This window comes from Triturus cristatus, chromosome 6 (genome assembly GCF_964204655.1).
Source record: "Triturus cristatus chromosome 6, aTriCri1.1, whole genome shotgun sequence".
Lineage (NCBI taxonomy): Eukaryota > Metazoa > Chordata > Amphibia > Caudata > Salamandridae > Triturus > Triturus cristatus.
In genome coordinates, this window is record NC_140589.1 from 1,264,922,571 (window position 1) to 1,264,947,924 (window position 25,354).

The following is a 25,354-nucleotide window of genomic DNA, read 5'->3' on the forward strand; positions in this document are numbered from 1 at the left end:
ATTTTCATAGTCCCGCGCGCGAGACTACATATGCGCCCGCTTCAGGAGTGCTTGGCACGTCAATGGAATCAGGCTCACGGGCAATTAAAAGACCTAGTGTTGGTGAGCGGTCGGGCATACAACTCTCTGCATTGGTGGAATCCACAAAACCTTTGCAAGGGCCGACCGTTCCACGAGCCTGTTCCACAAATAATACTGACAGCGGACGCGTCTCTCCAGGGATGGGGAGCTCATGTACTCAATTACACAGTGCAGGGACTATGGACAATACAACAAAAGAAGATGCACATCAACGTTCTGGAACTGATGGCAATCTTCCTAGCCATGAAGGCATTCAAAGTACACTTGTGCAACAAAGTAGTGTTGATCCGGATGGAGAACATGACTGCCATGTACTACATACAGAAGCAGGGAGGAACGCACTCTCCACAGTTGTCTCATCTGGCTCAGAGCATGTGGAAGTGGGCCATTCAGAGGAACATATTCCTCATGGCGGAACACCTCCCAGGCAAGGACAACCAGATGGCGGATCTGCTCAGCAGACACAGCCACCAGATGCACGAGTGGGAGCTACACCCGTCAGTACTCCAACCGTACTTCCAACAGTGGGGTCATCCAGAGATAGACCTATTCGCCACAAGCGAAAACGCAAAATGCCAAAACTTTGCCGCCAGGTTCCCACATCCACAGTCGCAGGGCAATGCGATATGGATGAACTGGTCCGGCAGATTTGCGTACGCTTTTCCCCCAGCGCCATTGATACCGCTGGTGGCACACAAACTGCGACAACACTCACTGACACTCATCCTGGTCGCTCCAACATGGGCACGCCAGCCATGGTACACCACCTTTCTGGAACTTTCCGTGGTGCCTCATCAAAGGCTACGGATCAAACCCGCGCATTTGACGCAAAACCATGGAGAAATTCAGCACCCAGATCCGCAACAGCTGAACCTGGCGATCTGGCTCCTGAAGTCATAGAGTTTGGCTACCTAAACCTGCCACCTGACTGTATGGAGATCATTAAGGAAGCTAGGAGACCCACTACCAGAGCTTGCTATGCAGCCAAATGGAAGAGGTTTGTCATTTATTGCAATAACAATGACATTAACCCGCTAGATGCATCCATTCAAAACATAATCTGTTACCTCTTACACCTATACCGATGCAATCTGGCATACACCTCAATACGTATCCATTTAACCGCAATAGCAGCCTATCTCCAAAACAGGCAGCACCTCTCTTTATTTAGAGTGCCTGCCATCAAAGCCTTCTTGGAGGGACTTAAACGAGTAATTCCCCCAAGACACCCACCAGCACCAGTGTGGAACCTCAACTTGGTCCTCACCCGACTGATGGGTCCACCCTTCGAACCTCTCCACTCATGTGAGATTCAATTCCTCACCCGGAAAGTGGCTTTTCTAGTAGCAATCACTTCATTGAGAAGAGTTAGTGAACTCCAGGCACTAACCATTCAAGAGCCATTCATACAGGTTCACGCAAACAGGGTCGTACTACGTACCAACCCCAAATTCATGCCTAAAGTAATATCGCAGTTCCACATGAATCAAACGATTAAACTGCCCGTTTTCTTTCAGAATCCACAAAATGTCGCTGAAAGAATGCTCCATACACTAGACGTCAAAAGAGCCCTCATGTACTATATAGACAGAACCAAAAGCTTTAGGAAGACAAAACAACTTTTCGTTGCCTTTTCCCCACAACACAAAGGCAACGCCATCTCCAAAGCAGGTATAGCCAGATGGATCGTTAAATGTATTCAAATTTGCTATCAAAAGGCTAAACGCACATTAACGATCCCCCCACGAGCCCACTCAACACGTAAGTTAGGGGCCTCCATGGCTTTCCTGGGAAACATTCCTTTACATGATATATGTAGAGCAGCCACATGGTCCACTATACACACATTTACCAAACACTATTGTGTAGATGTACACTCAAAACAGCAGGCAGCTGTAGGACAGGCTGTTCTCAAAACTCTTTTTCAGACCGCTGCAGCTGGCACTGGTAGCCGCCGCTAATGGGAGGTACTGCTATGTATTCTATGCACAGATATGAATTCAGCAGCCCACATGCCTCGAACTGAATATGCTACTTACCAGTATGCATCTGTTCTTGGCATGTAGGGCTGCTGACATTCATATCGCCCACCCTCCTCCCCGGCGCCTGTAGCAGCTGCAGCTCTCAGAATTACTGTATAGCATGGTCATCACTTTCTGTATCTACTCCATCACTGCCACAATGGCGAAAAACAATCTGAGGATGGAGAGGATGCCCATGCGCACTGTGGTCCAGGGGAGGAGTCACCTATCTCAGGATACTTCGAAGACTCTTCCAGGACAACAACGTGCAAAGATCCGGACCCAACACTAGGCGGCGATCTATGCACAGATATGAATGTCAGCAGCCCTACATGCCAAGAACAGATGCATACTGGTAAGTAGCATATTCATATATGGTTTGGTCCGTCCCTAGGGCCCATTGTATATTTTGCTATTTACTGTCGTTTTAGAACTGAATTATTGTGTATCTTGGCTCTAATCTCATAAAGAGATTAGTAGTGAGTGTTTAGAAATAAATACACATATTTTATATATACCTTGTGTGGTTCTCCTTTCATTTAGTAATTCAAGAGGTATAAAATCTGGTAAACCAAGCTGCTTTACACTCCAAGACTTAGCCTGAAGGCTGCACTCCATAGCTACCACTAGGATAGCTTTCAATAAAGGTTGTCTTTAAACCTATCATCAATAAGGGTGGTTTGGACTGGTGCCAGGTGCCCACTATAACTAGTGGACAGCATATGCCAGGCCAACTTCTCACAGCTTGTACATATAAGGCGGGAATGTGTTGCAGATGTTTGACTGTGGTAATGTTAGGAAGATATGAAGTAATTTAAGAAGACTCTAATTACCATTTCTTATTCATATTGTATTACTCCAGCCTCTTAGAGGTTAAGTTGCCAAGGTATTTTCATCTTGCCTTTTTTTGCAAAGGATAGATGAGAGAGGATATTTTTTTAAATTGCTTTATATTTTATTTTACGTTGTTATGAAGAGCGTTGCATGCTTCAAATAATATATTTATCCCAACGGTGTTCATGTTTTGCATCAGGCTTTGCGTATTAAGAATATGCAGTAGTCTTTTGCAAGTAAGCCAGGTATGCAAGAGTCGTCACATAAAAACCAAGTAAAAGAACAACACAACTTTCAACTGACAAATAACACTAAAGAATAGTTTACCGCCATCAGATAATGAAACCAGATATTGTACTTCAAGATGGGTGATGACCTAGCCATCAGGTTGTATGTGTTGGCAATCCATGGCTATATATCAGCATTTGGACTAGGTTGTGTACCAGCTACAATTCAGCTTCTGATTGGCTGGCCTATGTTAGGCGTTGTCAGTATGTTGAAGAGCTATGGTGGCTCGTCATCTCATTTGGACATAGCTGTTTGTAGATGGGGTTTCCAATTCAGCTGTGCCGTTGGTCTGCCAGTGAGAATTGCTGCAAGGCTGTAGGCATCCATTTCTGCTTGTGCACATTTATTTAATTCTTGTTGCCATTTGCAAGTGTCTGGGACCGGGGCCGGGGCCGAACTGTAGTTCTTAGCTTTAGCAAACATCACCAGTACCAGTGCTAGATCGATAAATTTGCAGGTGGATTCATCCACCTTCGGTCTAGACATCAGTCCAGGAAGGCATATTTTGCGGTTTTGTAAGCTCCGTCTGCTTGTCCAATCCATTAGGCAGGTGGTAACCTCACCTTTACCATTTCAGAATAGTATGACAAAACCAAGTCATGTAGCTGAAATTTGCGTCTGCTTCACGGAATCTTGGGCAAGTTTGGGATCATTGTGTGAATACATGTTGGGGTCAAACATGTATAGTATAGGTTACTGAATTGCAACAGTTAGAAGCGTACATTACATGATACTTTTTTCGTGTGTCTGAATGCGAACATCCTCTTACTATCTGTTTGCTACCGCCCAAGATCACCTTTTCATATAGCTTGTAGAGTAGCTAAGGTTTTTAAAAAAAATAAAAATTCTTTATTATGTGTCTCCCTAATTGCTCGCTGAGTGTTGCTGCAATTGTCCTGCCACCAAGCTTGGATGGCTGAAGTGTAACATTGTGAGCACTCTCAACAGGAATGTTGGCTAGTCCTTCTGGAGCCACAGTATTCCTTAGGCAGTGTTATAGATATACCTCATTCTGTTACCGCCTTACCCTCAGGGAGGCCGTTGATCCCTATTTTATTCCACCTGGGATCTTCGCCATCTTCTGTGTGATAATCCAGAAACCAGATTCTCTCTGACATTTCGGCCTACTGGTTTTTAACTCTTCCACCTCTGGAGCAAATCTGGCCACGTCGTTGTCAGGGTGTGTGACAATTTCTGCTACTTTTCACTGATTGGCTCTCCGTATTCCCAGGTCAAGAACCGCAGAGTCTGATTAGCTTTCCAATACCATCTTGGTGTCTAGATTGGCTTTAAGGATTGAGTCTAGCTTATCTGGATTCCAAGTGCTGTTTTTAACCCCTTCGATGCGAGTGATGGAGCGGTTCCGTCATGCGCGTCGGTTGCGCTGTGCGCATGACGGAACCGCTCCGTCATGGCCCCGCCCGCGCACGGAACCTTCAGCACAGTGCGGTAATCCGCGCCGCGCTGAAGGGGTTAAAAGCCTCCAAGAGATCTGTTGCTGGCTCTCCCGAAATATATTCAGTTGAGACCATTTGCTATTCTCAGCACTTGTATTCACTTCAGAGAGTTTTGGGAAGAGTTTCATCACTCTCAGATGGATCTAGAATATGTTCAAGTAAATTTGTCCCTGCGTGGATTTTTTTTAATGCCTCACAATTATGTGGTAACTTTAAAGACAGGTTCGAGAACAAGTTTATTTCTGGTCTGTCATGGGAAACCCTACTACTTCAGGAAGGTTTGCAGTGCATGAGCCAATATCACCTGCACCAGGTCGCAGTGAAACAAGTGGGACTATGTTTGCCTGATTTAGGATTCTACTTTTTTTCTATCCCCACTTTTTGGTCTAGTCTTTTATTTAAAATCCTTGGCAGCATTGGAAATAAAATAACATCACTTTTAACATGCAGTTTTTATTTTTTCAAACTACTTTCACTTTATTCTCTAGTTAGTGTATATTTTAAGGTAACCTATACGTACCATTGTAAGTTTAATTGGAAGTAAGTGTCTCATTGAAAGGTTGCTGAGGAACCTCATGCTCCCCTCAACTTTCTTATAGATGTTAGTTGCACTCTTCAGGCAGGAGCACAACAACCGGTATTAATCACCCGGAAACGTATTTTGTGTGAATCAGCACCTCAAAAATACCCTTCTCTGGTACCAAAGGCTACTAATGATAAATAATTTTTAATCCGATATTTTTCACGTCGTACTTTACTCAGGAGGTCTCTGGACGCGTTTACTCTAAAGTATTTGTCCCAATATTGAGTAGAGTCTGAAAAAGAAGACCTATAGAGCAGCATCCCTTGAGAAAGTGATTGAATGTTAAGTCCATAAAATAATCCGTTTCCCCAAGCTTGTGCAAAGAGACGATGCATACAAAGAGGGAACACTAGGATATTAAAACACTCTTAAATTTCGGTGCCCAGGACTTGGCATCACTACACACGTTTTAAACTAAGAGTTGTGACTAGCATTCATAAAGACTTTAAGTGATTGCCTTTGCATAATCTACTAATCTTGCTTCCCACTAGGAGACACCAGAGCATAAAAGGTGAAATAGAAGCCTTCACTCCACAGCCTAAACACACAGTTTTAGGTCTGGCCAGGGACAGCTTTTGTTGAGTCGCAGAGCTCATATTAGAACCAAGCAAAAGTGAAAAGAGGCATATATGAAGGAGCAGTGGGTCACCCCTCTCTGGATGATCCATTTTATGCCCATTTGGGTGGGCAGCAGTTGTAGTAGTCCTCCTAGTAAGTACCTTCATTGCAGTACACGCTGTGTGTAACAAGTGGGCTAGCCTTACTCGTATGCCAGCTGCTAAAGTCCGGCCTTTCGACGCTCATTGTTATTAATAAATGGTCAATGACACCGCTAATGAATGGGTTAGATAGGGTCTGGTTTTGAAAAACAAGGTGGAAGAGGGAGAGTGACAGCTTCTTTAAAACTGTCATCCACATTTTTGCACATTTCCCTGCCTGCACAGTGTGGTCTGTGAGCTCCTGTGGTGAGAAGCATGTGGGGGAATGTCTTACAGAGGAAAGGAGTTCGAATACAGTGTTGAGTGTGCTAGTGTTGTACATTTAGGTGTCCTGCAGCATGTACTGAGTGCACTTTTCTCAGCAGATCACATTACCCAGAGACCCCGATGTGGGGATTTTTGACCAGAGGTGTACAAATTGGGTGCCCTTTTTATGCCTCACCTACTGTGCATTTGTTTATGCTTGTTCTGTAGTAGGGGATCTCTGTGTATAGTCATAATCATATAAATAGTCCCGCCCATGTGCGTGGACCCCGGAGCACTTCAATAGATATAGTCTCTTAAGCTGTCTTCTTCTGCAGTCCTGCATAGGCACTTAAGAGATAATACAAGACAATAATGCAGCCTGAAAACACTAGGCTACTCTGGCCATTACTTCATCCTGAAGTGAAAAGGATGACCAGGTAACAGTTAAATTGAACTTTTTTACTAAGTTTCATATATATAGAAACTCTCCTTCACAAAAATCCCTCTTTCATGATAGAGATGAAGGGTTGGACAGACAAGCCCCATAGGCTGCCATTATATGGCTGTAAATGGGTACCGTGCCTTTAAGAATCCCTCCAGAGACCCTCGGTATCCCATGATGCACAGTCAAAGGCCAGTTACTTACAGTTCTTTTTTCCGGCTCCTGCTAGCAGGACCCTGGAGCATTGAGCTCTACCTTTTTGGTATAACTTTCAATTGTTGAGCTTTAAAAAGTTAGTTTGAGTGCTTTACTCTACGTCTTTGGCCTTTCCCTTCCTTTTGCTGTCTTTTTTGGGCAGTTAGCCCACTTTTTTCTTGTCAAAATGCCATCTTTATTTGACAAGTGCCCTGAGTGTGGCAGGAAGAAGGCCAAGTCAGACTCACACAGAGTTTGTATTCTCGGTCTTCCATCATCACGTTCCTGAATCCTGCGCCATCTGCAAATCCTTTTCCAGGAGGAACCCTGCGTGACAGGGGGAAGATTAGTCTTCAAGGCCTGGAGCAGAGAAGGCAACAGGCTGAAGGGGGGAAATCTGGGCAAGGAGAAAGCTTTTCCTTCTCCACAACCCATGCGTCGGCCTCTGGGGGGCTCCCCAGTCAAAAACAGGCTAAAAAACGACGCCGGTCCCGGTCGACGTCAAAGGCGACAACATCGACGTCGAGACCAGGTATGACCACGATATGCTCCCCGTCGACTCGGGGCTCGGAGTCTAAGCGACGTTGACGTCGAGGGGCAGGAAGTCTAGGTCGACGTCGAGGACATCCCAGTCAACGTCGACACATCATCGCCGTCGATCTGGGTCTCGTAGACATCGGCGCTCGCCGCCGAGGCGACACTGCGGCTCACCGTCGACACGTAGGTCGACGTCAAGGAGACGAAGATCGACGTCAAGGAGACGAAGATCGACGTCGAAGAGAAGATCGACGCCAAGAAGAGGTTCGACGTCAAAGTGGACAGTTGATGTCGAGGAGGTTTCATCGTAGCTAGACATCGAGAAGCAGGTCTTCCTCTGTGATCAGCATCTCAACGTTGGCGAGTTCTAGATCACGTCGACGTCGGCACTCGCCATCAAGGGGCACATCCAGGGCTCCCTCTTCAAGGCCAGCACACAAACGGAGGAGAAAAGTAGCCACCTCAGACTCTGAGTATTCCAGGACCTACTCTCCATCAAGGACACTGGAACCTGCTCAACCGGTGTTTCAACGTCCGTCGCCTCGGCGACCCAGGACTCCTACTCCTCCTCCTCCACCGAAAACACCTAGACCGCCTCCACCGAAAATGCCTCCTCCCCCTCCGCCTGCTCTTCCGCCTCCTGCAACTCCACCTGTGCCTGTGATCCCTGCAGAACCGAGAAGGCCAAGATCACGGTCCCGGCCAAGACATTGCCCTAGCAGCAGGCACCGTTCCTCCACGAGGTCTCGCCGGTGCCATCGCCACGAGAGATCACGGTCTAGATATACTAGGGACACGACGTCCTCTAGTGGATGAAGATATTCGCCCACGTTGTCGGACTCTCCACCCCCGAGGGTTTCACCGGTCAATGACATTACAACGTTTTAGGAGGTTCTGGTGAGGGGAGCGACAAAACTGGGCATTGTGCTGTCTGTGCCCACGCCGACTACATATGTGATCTTTGAGACACTGCAACAGAAGCAAACCTCGCGTCCTCTGCTTCCTTTGGTGCCCGGGTTGGAGGAACCGGCGATGGAACTGTTCCTTACGCCTGCCTCGGTGAAATCGGCTCCTTCGAGGCTCCAAAAGAGATACCGTCCCCCGGACTCGGACCCTGCATTCCTTCGGGTGGACCCCGTCCCGGATTCAGTCATTGTGGTGGCGGCAAAGAAGCAACACACTACGGCTCCTTCGTCTACAGACACTCCGGACAAGGAAAGTCGAAAGCTGGACTCTGCAGGGAGGAAAGTCTGCAGCACTGCAGCCACAATAATGAAGGCGGCTAGTTCAACTGCCCAGCTGGGCCGTTACGACCGTTCCTTCACCAGTTCATGAACCTCCTACCTAGGGACAAACGTGAAGATTTCCAGGAGATACTCACCGAGGGGCTGATGGTCTCTAACCAGATCATCAGTGCGGCAGCGGATACCTCTCTCCGGGCAGCACATGGGTATTGCCATGGTGTTGCTCTCCGACGGCATTCCTGGTTGCGTCTCACCTCCCTAAAACCGGAGGCTCAGCAGCGCATTGCAAACCTCCCTTTCTCAGGTACCACCCTCTTTGGTTCTCATGCGGATGAGGAAATGGCCCGCATGAAGGCTGAGGTTGAGACTCTCAAGGCCGTTGGCTTGAAAAAGCCTAAGGAGCAGCGTAGGAATTTCCGCCTTTTCAAACGGCGTAATTCCTCTTAAAGATTCCAGCGCGGGCAGGGCCGTCAGTCTGGACAACAACAACAGTTTCAACGGCAACCAGTTGCGTCAGTTATGACGTCGCAGTGCTTATATAGGCGCCACCCAGGCACTTTTGGCAGTTTTTTTTCTCGACTTTTGTAGATATTTTTGGATTGGACTTCGTGTGCGAGGGATGTCTACGAGAAAGCAGGTTTCAAACCATGCGGGACTTGTTTCTGCATGATGTCGGTCACCGGTCCCCACCACGTATGTCTGTGGTGTCTTGAACGCGACCACTATAAGAGGTTGTGTTCAGATAGTCTGGTGATGGCCCGAAGACGTTGAGGGAGCGAGCAATGAAGTTGCTTGCAGCCCGGCATTTGACACCGTTAAGCGAGACTCCGAGGAGGGCATGGTCCTGTTTGAAGAAGAAGAGGTCGCGGGACCACTTATGGAGCCTTTAGTTCTTTTCCTCCCATTCGAGGTCCTCTGGACACTCTGGGAAGAGGCACAAGAAGAAGACCACCAAGTGGACTTCGACATCACCTGAACTGGCGTCTGTCATTGAGAAAGCTAAGGAGCACAAACGGTTCTCGTTCTGCAGAGCCGGAGCCAGAGTCGACTTCGCACCTTCCACCCTTTCCGGGAGCCAGAGAGACTCAAAATAGAGTTTTACAAGGCCATGCGCCACGTATTTGAGCGGAACGACCCCGTTGGTGAGCCCTTGGGCTCCGTGGGGTCAGATGGGGCCCCATCGGGTTTGATGCCGGCGGCTCCGGCCACGGCGCCGGTGGGGCCTCATGGATCTGATCCCGGATGGACACCGGTCGTGCCAACGCGACCTCCCCCGGTGTCGAATCTGAAGTCGGCGCCTACAACGTCGCTGATGCCCGTCGGTGGTGCAAACCCAATCCTCATCCCCGAAGACACGGCGTAGAGCGATGCCGATTCCGACATTGACAGAACCCAGGGGTTCTATGTTGTCGCCTGAGCACTTTGTGGACGTGCTGGGCTCAGCAGAGGAGTATGGAGACCCTCTTGAGAACCAGGATGTCCCTGATGAGACAATGGACTGGTATGGGGAACTTGGGGAAGCCAGTGGTCTGGATACGTCCTCAAACACTGGCATGCTCGCTCCGCCTACAGTGGCTACGGAGGAGGGGGCGTCCTATGCCATGGTGTTTAAGAGGGCAGCTGAGGTCCTAGGACTGGAGCTGCCATCAGTGCAGGTCTAGATTAATCTCGTGACTGAAGTACTTCAGCCTGGGGCTTCCACTTCTGAAACCCTGTTGCTCTTAAATGAGGCACTTACGGACGTCCTTCTTGGAACATGGTCCAAGCCTAGCACAGGGTCTCCTGTGAATAAGACGATTATACGCCGCCATCGCCCAGCTCTGGGCGACCCACAGTTCCTCAGCCAATTCCCCACCCCAGAAAGTTTGGCGTTGCAGGCCTCTACGTCCCAAGGTGCATTCCCTAGTGCCCCTCCGGATAGGGAACACGAGAGACTGGACTCATTTGTGAAGATGTTTTCTTCCTCCAGTCTGGCATTGCGGTCGGTGAATACCCACTCTTTGGGAGACGGTTGCGCAGGTGCTGCTACAAGTTCCGGAGGAGGCCCCGGCTGTGCTCTCCCAAGCTGTCAAGGAGTGGAGATATGCCGTAAACTTCACTATACGGTGTGGTTTAGACACGACCGATTGGCTGAGCAGATCGATTTTAACGACGGTGGCTCCGAGACACCATGCCTGGCTTCGTACAACTGGCTTCTTGGGGGATAGCCAAGCCAATTTGATGGACATGCCCTTTGATGGAACCCGCCTTTTTGGGGGAAAAGGCAGATTCAGCCCTAGTCAGGTTCGAGTACTCTCGAGCTATGGCCAGATCCTTGAGCCTCTCCTCCACTCATCGTGGCCAGTCTTCCTTTCACCCCTTTCGTGGCAACGGAAGGGGTTTCCAGGCGTGTCAGTCCTATCCTAACCACCGTCCTGCTCAGACTACCCAAGACATACGTGGATGTGGATGCGGTACATTCCGTCCTCGGAATGGAGGCCAGAAGTCATCGACCACACTGCCCCCCAGCAGCCACAGCCTCCAGGCACTCTTGGGCTGATTCTGCAGGACCACAATACTCCAGTGGGTGAGAGAATTCGACGTCATCGCCCCCGCTGGAGATCTATAACAGACAAATGGGTCTTGCAGTTTGTCCAGGAGGGCTATTCTCTTCCTTTCCTTTCTTTTCCTCCTCCTATTCCACCAAGTCAGGAAAGGCTGGCGGAGGATAATTTAAAGTTGCTCCAAGAGGAAGTTAAAGCTATTTTGGCCAAAGGAGCTATAGAGAGAGTCCCAGTTTCAGAAGTAGGTAGTGGCTGTTATTCACGCTACTTTCTGATTCCGAAGAAGAAGGGGCTACGGCCCATTTTGGATCTTCGGACTGTCAATCTCTTCCTCAAAAAGGAGAAATTCAAAATGCTCACTTTGGCTCAGGTCTTGTCTGACCTAGACCAAGGAGACTGGATGGTAGCGTTAGACATGCAGGATGCGTTTTTTCACATTCCCATCCAGCCGGGCCACAGGCGTTGCCTGCGGTGCAATGTAGGCCGCAAACACTTTCAGTTTACCGTGCTCCCCTTCGGTCTTACCAGAGCCCCTCGGGTGTTCACCAAGGTGATGGCGGTGGTTGCAGCTCATCTGTGCAGGTTAGGGGTGTCAGTCTTCCCCTACCCCGACGACTGGCTGTTGAAGGCAGCTTCGCCCCAGGCAGTAGTCTCCCTCCTTCAGATGTTAGTGAACCATCTGCATTCGCTGGGGTTCTCTTTGAACTTGCCCAAGTCACACCTGACTCCTTCTCAGACGCTCTCTTTCATTAGAGCTGTTCTGGACACAGTGTGGTTTCGGTCTTATCCTCCTGAGCAGCGAGTCCATGATATTCAGGCTATGATTCCGATGTTTCAGCCTCTATCCTGGATTTCGGTGAGGTTGACTCTGAGGCTGTTGGGCTTCATGGCCTCTTGCATCCTGTTGGTAAGACACACAAGATGGCGTATGCGGGCTCTGCAGTGAGACTTGAAGTTCGAATGGGACAGCATCGGGGAAATCTCACCAACGTGGTTCAGATCTCGGAAGGCACTGCGAAGGATCTGCAGCGGTGGTTAACAAACCGTGATTGGGTCAACAGCAGACTTCTCTCCCTTCCCCATCTAGATTTCATAGTTGTGACGGATGCGTCACTTTTGGGATGGGGTGGCCACATGGGAGAGGTGGAGATCAGTGGTCACTGGTCTCCAGCGTAGACAGGGCTCCACATAAACTTGTTGGAGCTCCGAGTGATTTGGTTGGCATTGATAGCATTTCTTCCCTCTGTCAAGGGGAAGCTGGTGCAGTTGTTCACGGGCAACACCACCACCATGTGGTACTGCAACAAGCAGGGCAGGGTGGGGTCGTGGGCCTTTTGTCGAGAGGTCCTGCGTCTCTGTACATGGCTGGAACAGCTGGGCATATCCCTGGTGGTTCAACACATGGCAGGTTTGCTGAACGCTAGGGCGGACGATCTTACCTGTCGATGCCTTAAGGATCACGAATGGTGTCTCCAGTTGGAGGTGGTGCAAGCTCTCTTTCAGCAGTGGGGAAAACCTTGGTTAGATTTGTTCGCCTCCGAAGAGAATGTCAGCAGTACTGCGTGCTGGAGTTTCCAAGACGGATATCGCTGGGGGGCGCGTTTTTTCACGAGTGGAGCTCGGGTCTGTTGAACGCCTTAAAGCCCATACCACTCCTGCCCAGTGTTCTGAAGAAGATCAGGAGCGACCGGGCCCAAGTCATTCTTGTGACACCAGACTGGGCAAGGAGAGTATGGTACCCAGAGCTTCTGAGCATGAGTGTAGATCCTCTGATCAGGCTGCCCCTTCGGGAGGATCTTCTGTCACAGCACAGGGGAGGGTTCTCCACCCGAACCAGTCAACTCTGCGCCTCCATGCGCGGAGATTGACCGGCGACAGTTGATAGCTTTTGACCTTCCTCCCGAAGTCTGTAACGTAATTCTGGCGGCCAGGCTGCTATCCACTAAGACAGTATGCGCCTGCCGTTGGCAGAAATTTGTATTATACTGTAAAGAAAGGTCTATTGACTGTCTATCTGCTTCTCTTTCTACTGTCCTTTTATTCATTCTAACAACTGCCCAGCAGGGTTCTGCTTTGGGAACTCTCAAGGGTTACGTCTTTGCTCTGTCTGCTTTTTTTGCAGCTTCCAGACCAGCCCTCTCTCTTTACATCTCCTATTGTAAATAGATTTTTGAAAGGGTTGGCTCACTTATTTCCACCCATGCCCTTTGTTATGCCACAGTAGGACCTTAATTTGGTCCTCACTTACCTGATGTACACTCCTTTCGAGCCTTTGCACAATTGTTCCCTCCAGCTGTTGACCACCAAAACAGCCTTCTTGGTGGTGATTACATCGGCGCGGAGGGTGTGTGGATTGCAGGCATTATCCAGCTCGCCTCCTTATCTTATGTCCTTTCCGGATAAGGTGGTGATTTGCACCAGGGCATCATTCTTACCAAAGGTGGCGACCCCATTTCATCTGGGTCAGTCCATTACTTTGCCCACCTTCTTTGCTCCCCCACGTCCCTCTAAGGAAGAGGAGCGTCTCCACCACCAACTGGACCCAAAAAGAGCGTTGTCATTCTACCTTGACCACACAAAAGAGTGGATGACCAACTTTTTGTGGGGTATGTGGGAGCATGGAACAGAAGTGGTGGGTCTTTCTCTGCATTAAAATCTGTTACGCCTTGGCCAAGAAGAAGCCCCCTGAGGGATTAAGGGCCCCCTCCACCATGGGAAAGGCTGTTACTACGGCCTTGGCTCGAGGTGTCCCAGTCCAAGACATCTGTCAGGCAGCAACATGGACATCATTGCACACGTTCGCAAAACATTATTGCCATGATGGTCAAGTGCGCAGGGACGGGCACTTTGCCCGTTCAGTCCTGCAAGTCTTCTTAGTTTAGATCATGAGTCCGCATCCTACCATTGGGATGGTATGGCTCGAGTATCTGATTCAAAGGTAAGGAATCTGCAGCTAGAAGTCTCTATCAGATGAACAAGTTACTTGCCCTCGGTAATGCATTATCTGGTAGAGACTCTATCTAGTTGCAGATTCCTTACAGCCCTCCTATGCCTTCTCCGCTTTGCGGACTGATGTGGTAGGACTAGGATTGTTCTTTCCCCCTTTCAGGGCCCTAGTTTGGCACACGACTACTTCAGTTACTTCGTGGCTCTGCGCTTCTGGTTTGGAAAATATGAAAAGTACTGACTTGCTCGTGACTGGGTGTCGCATATATCGGCACTGCGACATCCTAACCGACGCTACAGACGACATTACGCGGAGCCGAATGGAGCCACCCGATGTAGCGTGCAAGGGGTATTGCTTAGCAAGAGTTTCCGGATCCAGATTGACGCCTGGGAAATCCAAAGGTAAGGAATCTGCAGCTAGACCGTCTCTACCAGATAATGCTTTACTGGAGGTAAGTAACTTGTTCATTAATGTCATTGAAGAATTGCAGATAGCAAGCATAGATGTGTCCAGAGTTGGTTCCAGCCTTACTCCTGTCTCCCTCTACGCAGAGGGTATGAGATGCCCCAGGAGCACCAAAGAGGTGCCTGTGGTTTTAAATATTAATACTGTTGCAGTATCATGGGTATGATAACTTGGCCAGAATATCATTATTTTCTAGATTGGGGTTTTGAACACTACAAAAGTGGTTCGGATGCTAATGGCCAAGATGGTTTACCAATGTCTGGGACTTTAGTGTTGTCATGTTGTTGGTAAGTAGTGTTCAATTGTTTAAACCAGAGCGTTTTCCCTGTTTCCACTGTGATGTTTAATCGGATGGGTATGGCCTGCAATTCAAGCAAAGTGGAACACTTGAAGAGAAGCTGACTAGAGGGAATGAATGGTCAGACATTCTGCTTAGGTGAGAGAGAGCATCCGTAGATGGGGATCTTTTAGGTATTAAGTACCCTTTGAAGGCTTGTAGAGGAAAGATTCCGTTGGAATTCAAACTTCGTACCCTTAACACTAGCTGAAACATTGAGGGTGGTTAATTGGTTAAGAACTGGAGTAGGATCCATATGACACTACTGGGAAAGAGGTGCCACACCTCTGTGTGCTTGTTAGAAGATGGAGCCCTGGCTGGAGTTAAGCTGTGCCTTGGGTCCCAGGATGCTTGCTTCCCGTCCAGGGAGGACCTGGCTTGGCAGTTCGGGCTGGACTGTTCCTATGAGGCACAGGGTCAAGACTGATTTGCATATGGCTGGGTCTAAACTGGGGTGGCATGGTGAGCAAAAGAACAATGGATTTAACTGTGATCTCTTGACTGGGGGTGAATGTATGATTTAGTCAGCATTCTGTCCATTTGTTTGCGTAGTACTTTTCACCCTAAGTGGGATGGGTATGCCCAGACATGGGTCCCTTACTCACTGTGCCACTGGATTCAAGCTCGCCTGGCTGATGAAGGGTAATACCCAGAAACCGGTCCCAGGATGCTTGTTTCCGGTCCAGGGAGGACCTGGATTGGCAGTTAGGGCTGTACTGTTCCCACAAGGAACAGGGTCAAGACTGATTTGCATATGGCTGGATCCAAACTGGGGTGGTCAGGTGAGCAAAAGAATGATGGATTTAATCCAGATCTTTGTGACAGGGGGTGAATGTTTGCATTGTCCTGCATTCCATCCATAAATTGTTTCTTTTGCATGTGACGCCCTGAGTGGGAAGGGTATCCCCAGACGTGGGTCCCGTGCTCACTACACCACTTGATTCAAGCTTGCCTGGCTGATGAAGGGTGATGCCCTGAAACCTGTCCCAGGATGCTTGTTTCTGGTCCAGGGAGGACCTGGCTTGGCAGCAGTTTGGGCTGGTCTGTTCCCACAAGGAACAGGGTCAAAACTGATTTGCATATGGCTGGGTCCAAACTGGGGTGGTGTGGTGAGCAAGGGCAATGATGGATTTAACCCAGATCTTTGTGACTGGGGTGAATGTTTGCATTGTCCAGCATTCCATCCATCAATTGTTTCTTTTACATTGGGACAGAAGTACTGCACAGTGACACTTTGGTGCTGGGTTCTCCAGCACCCCGTGTATTTATTAGGCAGGCTACGCACCTCATGTGGGAGACAAGAGTTGGAGGTTAGGAATTACAGCAAAGTATCTGAGCTACGTTGAGTGCTTTTCATGGTTAAAGTCAAGAGGCTAATTGTGTTGTTGGTGGGAACGTGTGGTGGTTCCTCTTTTGATCTTGCCACATTTCACATGTCCACTATCTTGGACGTGAATTTCAGTCTGCATGCAGGATTCTTCCAAAATGCTTACTCTTTCCTCCTTAAATACTCCATAATATGAGTACATTTCACGGGAATTTGAAAAGCACGCTTTCACCAGGGTGAGGCTACAAAGGGTTGAAGTAAGAACGTCATGGATTTATGTTCTCTTGTAATGCAGTACTGCTCTAAAGATCAGTTTCTAGGTGGTCCAGGAGCATCTACACGAACTCGTTCAGTGGTGAGACACATGGCAGTATAACTGAGCTACTATTCAATACAACTTCTTACAAATTAATTTTATATTTCTCGAATTTCTCATGCATTTACTTCCTTTTTTCCATTTCAACCAATTATTGTTATAAGTGAATCCTTGATACTCTGATATCTTAATTTATTGTACTAACAAATGAACAGAAAATAAAAAAGATTGTGTACTCCATAAAAAAAAAAAAATAATAATTCACTGTTGCCCAAATAAGACCTCAAACAGACCCAATGGTTGGGACGTTTACGTAAATAAATTAAATATTGTAAAACACTCCAAGGCAAAGACATCTTATTAATATTGAGGTTTGCTTTTTTCTTTACAGATGAATCCGTTCCTACGGAAGTGAGTAGGGTAAGTACCCCAGTCATATGTCCTTCTGTCTTCAACAAACCTTTTCAAAAATGAAGTTGCAGTAATGAAACCGGGCTGTAGCTGGTCGAATCTACCTGTTGTTCACTTTGTTTATGGTTATCAGATGGCTTTCTTACCAAGGAAGCAGTCACTTGACAACCTATAGTATTTTGGCAGTTGCAGACCAGATTCACTTCTCTTGATCGAGGTGAACTAACATTCCTGCCAATAGTGATTTGTGAATGAAAAGTCCCAGGATTGGAGCATTGCTTCCTTGGTGACACAGCCATCAGATTGATTCACAAATAGGGGCTGGAGGAGGTTTTGAGACCTGCAAGGGTTGGCTCTCCTGCTTCATATATCAAAACACAAACATGAACCCTTGGGTCTAAAGTACAGTGTTAGCCTAGCTGGAAAAACACATCTACCCATGAGAGTTCCTTTAATAGGACGTTTTCCCTAACCCACCAGAGGTGGCATGCTTCATCATTGGGGAACCTCCTCATATCATGATACCTAGTCGCGGTACGGGCTACAACCTCCTCACTGGGCGGGAGGAGCTCAGGGATGTTTTTTGTACTAAGAGAGGTATATACTAAATAACCAATTGTAGAGCTTGGTGCGGTAAGGGCAGCAGAGCCAGTGATTAAAACTAACTGCAGGGTTCGCTGAAAGACTTTATTAGGGAGACCCTGGGCTAGGGTTAAGAACAGTGTGGCACTGTGGGACTGATAAACCCGCTCTTGTGTCACAGCCAGGCTAAGAATGTACTTTAGACCCAATGGTTCATATTTGTGTTTTGACATGGAGCCATCAGCAACATTAACCTGCTGTTGGCAGGTGTCAACTTTCTGTCTTCTCCTACTTTTAGCTGGTGTCCCTTGGTGACTTGTTAATGGTTTTAACACTTTGATTCTCCAGAAAAATCAGGTCTGCGTTGTAACTGCAATTTTATTTGATATATTTAGCCACTATAACAATTCGATCAATGGTGATGCATAGGTAGCAAAAATGAGTTATTGCAAGTGTAGAAGAAGTAACACCTGGGTCTGAGTAAATTGGAGTAACTTATGAGTTTGATTGTCACAGGCAAAACCTTTCAACAAATTAATGGTACAAGAAGGTACTAGTAGTGAATCTCTGGCTCAAATGTGGCATGGGGGTCGTGCACTTAGCATAACTAAACTGGAGTAACGAGTGCTGGCAAAAAGGCTTGGTGAGTAAGTACGCACTGCTGGCTTCTGCAGTGATCTGATAGTCTGAGTTCAATATCTTGGCCAGGCATACTGGGCTTTCCATCCCTCCAAGCTTAATACACTGAGTGTCAATAAATCTGGTAGTGATAGCATCAAATATTTACAATGCTTACCAGAAAAGTGTGGTCTAAAGTGTTATATTAAAAAAAAATCATAATAGACATAATCTAAGCTTAACAGTCACAGAAAGTGGGATAGAGGTAACAGAACTACAAATCACTTAAACACATGCATTGACAAAGCCAAAAGATTTGGTATTGGCTTCCAGTATTTTTGCTTTGCCAATGCTTCTTTTGTTTTGCTTTGGCTTTTGTAAAACTTTGGAACTCTGCCAAGCTGCCTGCATTATAAAACATAAAAAGTCTAAAACAAAATATAGTTCTGGTCTCAAAAGCACACATTGCCTGATTAGTCCAAGGCACTGAAGTAAAGGATAACTGGCTCTGAAGGCAAATACCTTGTGTGTGGATGGGCTCTTTGTGAAAGGGCAGAATGCCATCGTTCGCTGTGAAAGTAGCCAATGGTTGAATTGTGTTGCCTCAGGCTGTACGCTGTAGTGGGCGAAAAAATGTATGATTGACGCAACAGACCAATGAATGCAGTGGGCTGGATGAAAGCCTCTAAGTAAGTATATTATGTATATAATGCTAATAAAATGCAGAAAATCTTGACTGACACCAAACCTGAAAATGTGCAGTGGAGGAGCAAATCCCCGCAGAGAGAAGCAAATCCTCGCAGTGAGATAAGCCATTTACTGTAGAGTTCATCAGAAATTGCTCACCACATTTATATTTGCGCTTCATTACGCTAATGACCAGAGGACCTCTCCAGCTGTGTTCAACTAATCTTGACAAATTTAATAGTTTTAAGTGTATTTAAATGTTGTTATGCACCATATAAATCCTAATATATAGAAATCACGCAAAATGTCAAATCAATTATTTTTTTATAATTCTAGAGTCCCCAAAATACTAAGGAAGTTGTGATAGCACAAATTTGTTACTTTGCATTGGAGCATAGCTTGATCAACGGCTGCTTATGTACGGGCAGATTTTTGGGTTCGTTTGGTTTCATTTATGCTTCAAAAACATGTTAACATTGCACATACAGTTTACATTTGTCATTTCTCCAGCAACTCATAGTGCGGTGGGCCCGGTTGTAGCATAAAAAAAGTATGAGGGCTGTGGTCCTGAGTACAGAGGGCTGTTGTCGGTGACTGAGCTTGGACAGAGACGTGGCTGAAAAGAACAAAAAGTTCTATAACTCTTTTGTTGGTCTTGACCTAAATATAATACTCCCAACTTAAATGAAAAGTAAGCGCAAGTTAATCGAAGGGAAATGCATTTTTCTAGTAGCAAAGCTCCATTTGTTAACGCGATCACGACGAAAAGGTGAAATCACTTGTAGATCAGATCATTCATCCTACCCCTACAGAGGAGCGCGAATCCTTAACCATTTGGCAAAACTTTGACCCCATCTCTGATGATGCCCTCCTTAAATGCATCCTCGATACAAAGCCCTCTAACCATTCTCTTGACCCCATCCCTAGTGCCATTACCATTGACTTCTATGCCCATTCTCTTTCCTATTGGAACACTCTGGTCAACCTCTCCCTCAGTCAAGGCTCCCTTCCTGTTTCCTTCAAAACTGGGCAGGTCACCCCTCTGCTTAAAAAACCCACCGCTGATGCGAACGACCTCAACAACTACCGTCCCATCACTAACCTACCCTTTCTTGCGAAAATCACAGAAAAATGTGTAGCGAAACAACACTCGCGCCATATCAAGGACAATGATCTTCTTGACAATTTCCAGTCCGGCTTCATTCAAAACTGCAGCACTGAAACAACCCTGCTGCTAGTGATTGATGACGCGCTGCGGATACTCTATTCAGGGGAGTCTTGTCTTCTAATTCTTCTTGACCTTTCTGCAGCCTTTGACACAGTCAATCACAACACTCTCCTTAACACTCTTCAACAGAGAATGGGCATGGAGGGCACTGTGCTCAAATGGTTTGCCTCCTTCCTCTCTGATAGATCCCAAATGATCAAAATAGCGAACAGTCTTTCATCTCCTTTAGCGGTCAGTCAAGGTGTCCCTCCAGGCTCTATACTTGCACCCACACTGTTCAATCTCTATTTAGAACCGTTGGGAAATCTCCTGAGTAAATCCGGGATCCACTATCATCTATATGCGGACGACACTCAAATCTACCTTAAGGTGGCCTCCACTCACGATCTCTCCTTCCTAAGCTCTACTCTCGACTCCATTCAAAACTGGATGTTAACTCATCAACTGATCCTGAATCCCTCCAAAACTGAATTCCTCCTCCTCCTCTCCCCCTCACTTTCTCCTCCCCCAGTGCAATCATGGATGGATCAGATTAATCTACTGAACAATAAACCCATCATTGTCGAGAGCGCAAAATCCCTTGGTGTCATACTCGACAAAAAAGTCAATCTACTCTCCCACATCGATTCCATTGCAAAGTCTGCTCGATACCAAGTGCGCCTTCTTTGGGGGATTCGTCGCTTCTTCCCGGAGCACGACCTTAAAACCCTGGTCCAATCGCTGGTTCTTTCCAGATTGGACTACTGCAATTCTCTTCTTACTAGCCTCCCCAAAATCCACCTGTCCCCCTTGAAGTCTGTTCTCAATTTAGCAGCTTGTTTCATTGATGGGGCCATAAGAAGCAACCACATCACACCCATTTTATCCACCCTCCGTTGGCTTCCCATTGAGGCAAGATCTATCTACAAGACTGCCTGTATCACCCACAAAGCCTTGCACTCCTCCTCCCCTCGCTACCTGGCGAATAAACTGAAACTCTCTGGAGGCTCCAGACCTTCACGTAATGCAGAAAATTTATTGTTTGAACCTCCCACTTTCAAGAAGGAAAGATCGATGGCCCAATCCTTTTCAGGCAACGTGGTGAGAATCTGGAACTCACTTCCGCCTCAGCTCCGGACCACCACCTCTTCCCAGGCCTTCAAAACTGACCTCAAAGCTCTCCTCCTTCAAAGACACTTCCAAATTTAATTTACGCCCTCTATTTTCTGAAGGAAGTCCTTCCGTTATAGGAAATTCTGTTCTCCATGCCTATAGAAGTGCCTTCCCAGTGTGTTTTTGTGTTTTGAGTGTCTGCCATTTAGTGCAGTAATATACCTCTACTTGTACTTTGTACTCCTGTGTAACATGCACACGTCACCTTTCCTTTTGTAACGTATCGTTTGCTACCTCTTGTATTTTGTTTGCTTTTGATACATGCACAACGGCCACCACTGCCTCATGTAACGTAACTTTTGTTTGTGTTTTGAGTGTCTGCTATTTATTGCAATTTTTTACCTCTATGTACTTTGTATGCTCTTGTAACCTGCACACGTCACTTTTTCCTTTTGTAACGTATTGTTTGCTACCTCTTGTATTTTGTTTGCTCCTGATACTTGCACAAATGTCACTATTGCCTCATGTAACGTAACGTTTGATTTTGTAACATGCTCACTTGTACTTTTTCTCCTTTTGTATCATTACGGCTCCTATTGTGAAGCGCTCTGACACTTTTGGGTAAAGTCCGCGCTATATAAAAACGCATTAAATAAATAAAATAGAAATAAAATCACTTCAGGTGTCTGTGTGCCTAACCCTGGAGTCACTGATTTGAGTCTTGATCGGATTCACTCCAGAATAGTGACACACATTTATAGCGCCATGCCGTCCCAAGTTGCGACAGAAAGCCCTGTAAATATGTAGATCATGAGTTTAAGAAAAGAATTATACACAGTACCAGATGTGCTCCTATAGTTTAAAACATTTATTACGGTGGGAGGGAGACTGCAAGCCGCATAAGGCAGTGTCCCAAAATCTTAACTGCTTGCAGTGCTTTCAGAAGTTATATTTTTGGTTGTGGCATATCTAGTGCACATCTTGTTTTACAGGTTACTATTAGAAGGAGACATTCCACAACTGGTAACTCCCTTACAGTGCCTTGTTGTCACCATGAAGCTCCAGATAACGCCATCAATTAAAGCCTCTCCAGCTTCCCAAGCAGTATTTAGATTTGCTGATTAGCCAGTTTGCACACATTTACTTTGATTTTAGGTAAAAAACTGTCTCGGAGCGAAGGTTGTTTCTCTTTCAGGTGTCTATAGTTCTCTTCCCTTCACAGCACAGGACTCCTTCCCATTCTGCCTGAGGCAGCTCAGGGTCGGCGTTAACCATTCAAGAACGGTTGCTTTGTTTTTGTGTTGTGATAAGAGTGCGTAGTTCCCCATAGGCCACACCCATTTCGTCCCCTGCCTGTATGAGTGTATTTGTAAGTTTGCCGATATCTGAACACTCCATTTTTTTGTGTTTTGCTTTGCATTTGTCCCATCGGAGTTGTGCAGAGAGGGCGCTCTTCTGTCGTTGGCATGGCTTCATTAGTCCTGTGTAGTTAAATAAGCCTTTTTTCCCCATTCTTAGAGTGTTGTTTCTGTGATAATCCTCTATTGGAAACGTTCATCGATTTATTTACTTTTCTCTATTTAACTAGTTTCTTGTGTGGTTCTCGTAGGTCAGTCATTAGAGTAATTTGAGGTTTGGTTTGAGGTTTGGGTCACTTTCGCCTGCTTTATGTTATGCTATAGTCAGCAGGACAGGGCATAGCATCGTAATTTAGTTGCTTAGACATCTTTGGTCACCTGGGCACTCATGTCATCTGCTTGAGGCCTTTTATGGTCATACTTGTGCTCCTCTCTATTGTTGTGATATAGGTCTACTGTGCAGTGCGCATTGAAATGTATTCTTGTGGTTTGCTCCTGTTTATTCCTTTGCTTTGAGCCACCACCGATGCCATTGGGTGTGATTTCACCTCAGTGGTTTACTTGAAAGAAATCTTCAATCTGGAATCCAATATTTTAAAACAAGCGTTAGTACATTAGTTCAACTCTTGTAAGCGATGTTTGGCCTTCGTACAACTGGTTTGTGTTTAAGTCTACATCTGCCTCTGACTGGGATTCATGAGATGGTTTTGAATATTTGTAGACATTGGATGTCTTGAATGTATCTGATGAATATTGTCCAAAAAAATAACTGATTGCAGATGTTTTTTTTTTTTAATGAAAGATCTGGACATAGGTTTTGGGTATTTAATAATCTGTTTTTCAACCTACGTAATTTTAATTGTGGTTGAAACTGGGAATAATGAACTCTTCTGGGATACAGTAAATGCCCCATTTCTAAAGCATGATGATATACCAGAGTTTGGTGCCTTTATTCCGGTAGACAAATAAGTGACACATTTTTCAGGAATCTTTAACAATGAGGAGACGGTGGGGGTTTTAGATCAGGAACCCCACGAAAAGAGGTCCTACTCCCTAGACATTACATGTGAAGAAGTCCTCCAGGCAATCCTGGAGAGTGCTGGGGGGTGGGCACCAGGTCCTGATGGAGTCCCAGTTGATGTTTTTAAATCCGAACCGGAACTATGGGGACCTATTTTAAGAAGTGTTTAATTCAACTGCAATGGAAATAACACCACAAACATGGGGTGAGTATTATAGTCCCGATTTATATTAAAAAAAAAAGGGGGACAAAACTGATCCAAAAAAATACCTCCCGATTTCCCTCCTAGATAACTCTTTAAAAGTTATGAGTAGGGTTCTACTTAAAAGGCTGGAGGAATGGGCTGAGGAGTACCATATTTTAACGCCTGTGCAGTATGGGTTTAGGAAACGCCTGGGGACAATTGAACAATGTCTTTATTTGGAGCTACTCATCGGCAAATACACTAGGGCAAAGGCGGGTACCTTATATTTATGTTTTGCCGATTTGAGTAGTGCTTTTGGTTTAGTTGACCATAATTTACTTTGGCAAACTCTGACCTACCTGGCAGCCCCTAGGACGATTATCAGTTTTCTTTCGGACCTTTATGGAAAAATTAACTAGTGCGGTCCGATTTGGTCCCCAGGCTGAATGCACACCTAGATTTAAAGTGGGACGGGGTATACGTCAATGATGCGTCTTAGCACCAATTTATTTTCCCTTTTCATTAAGGAGACCAAGAATTATTTACAAAAAATACAGGTTGATGTTCCGAGGGTGGCTTGTCGTCCGATACCCGTATTCTATGCCGACTACGCAGTACTATTGGCACGGACCCCAGTAGGCCTCCAAAGATTGATGGATGTTTTTTCAGGTTTTATGTAACAACGGAGGATGGTAATCAACAAACCGAAAACATTCACCATGATATGTTGGTCCAAAAAGAAATCCTGTAAAACCTTTTTTATGCATAGAACCCCAATATATACAGTAAATTACTTTTGTTACCTTGGTATACTATTCTCAGGAAATGGTACGTGGTCTCAACACATTGTGAATACAAGAGCAACTAGCATTGGCATAGCCACTAGGTCTCGCCTTTGGAGCCTTATAAGTGTTTAGCCGTGCAACACTTGATGTTGTTGCTCCACGGATATTGTGCTGGATAACTAAACACTTATAAGGTCCCAAAGTCGAGACCTATTGTCTATGCTGGTTTTTGTTGACTTTGGAACACATCCACATTGTAGAAGGCATGTCCAACTTGAAGTATAAAACTGCCTTTTAAAATGTTGTTTGAAATAAACTTTAGCTACGTTATAGTTGTTTCAGGAGGTTGAAAAATGGGAGGAAGATATTTGGGAGTTTAGTTTGTAAAAATGGAAAATGTCCTTAATTGCTCACTGAGATCTGAACCTAACAACCTATGATTCAGCAAAAGTAAGCAGAAGTAACCAGTCAGTGCCTCTCTAGAAGGGAAATGACCCTAAATGCACACAGGAAAAAAGGCTTTCTTCTGTATAGAAATTATGATGATGAATTAATGAAAAGTAATAATCTTGAATCTGTCTCTGCTCACAGTTGGAATGACAGCGGAGAGTGCAAAAGCAGAAGGGGGAAAAAAACACATCGAGACACTGAAACATCACAGTGTGAAATTTATAGCGTGTGAACTCCCAGAAATTAGAAGTGAAGGAAGGCTGCTGCAGACATATCAACAAAATAAAGCGCGGCTTGAATGCTCTTGCTAGAAAATACTTTTTGCAGCTGTCTGTTCAGTGATGTAGGCTTGTAGA

The 25,354-nt window shown here is 46.2% G+C and overlaps 1 protein-coding gene across 2 annotated transcripts in view; it reads left to right on the top strand.

Moving 5' to 3' along the window:
• The window catches only part of PDE10A (phosphodiesterase 10A), a 1,160,934-nt gene that overhangs the window by 363,779 nt on the left and 771,801 nt on the right, over positions 1-25,354 (top strand). For both annotated transcript variants that reach the window (XM_085612212.1, XM_085612213.1), the window contains exon 3: positions 16,974-17,002. In XM_085612212.1, the coding sequence (XP_085468338.1) occupies positions 16,974-17,002 (29 nt within the window). The remainder of the gene's footprint in view (positions 1-16,973; positions 17,003-25,354) is intronic.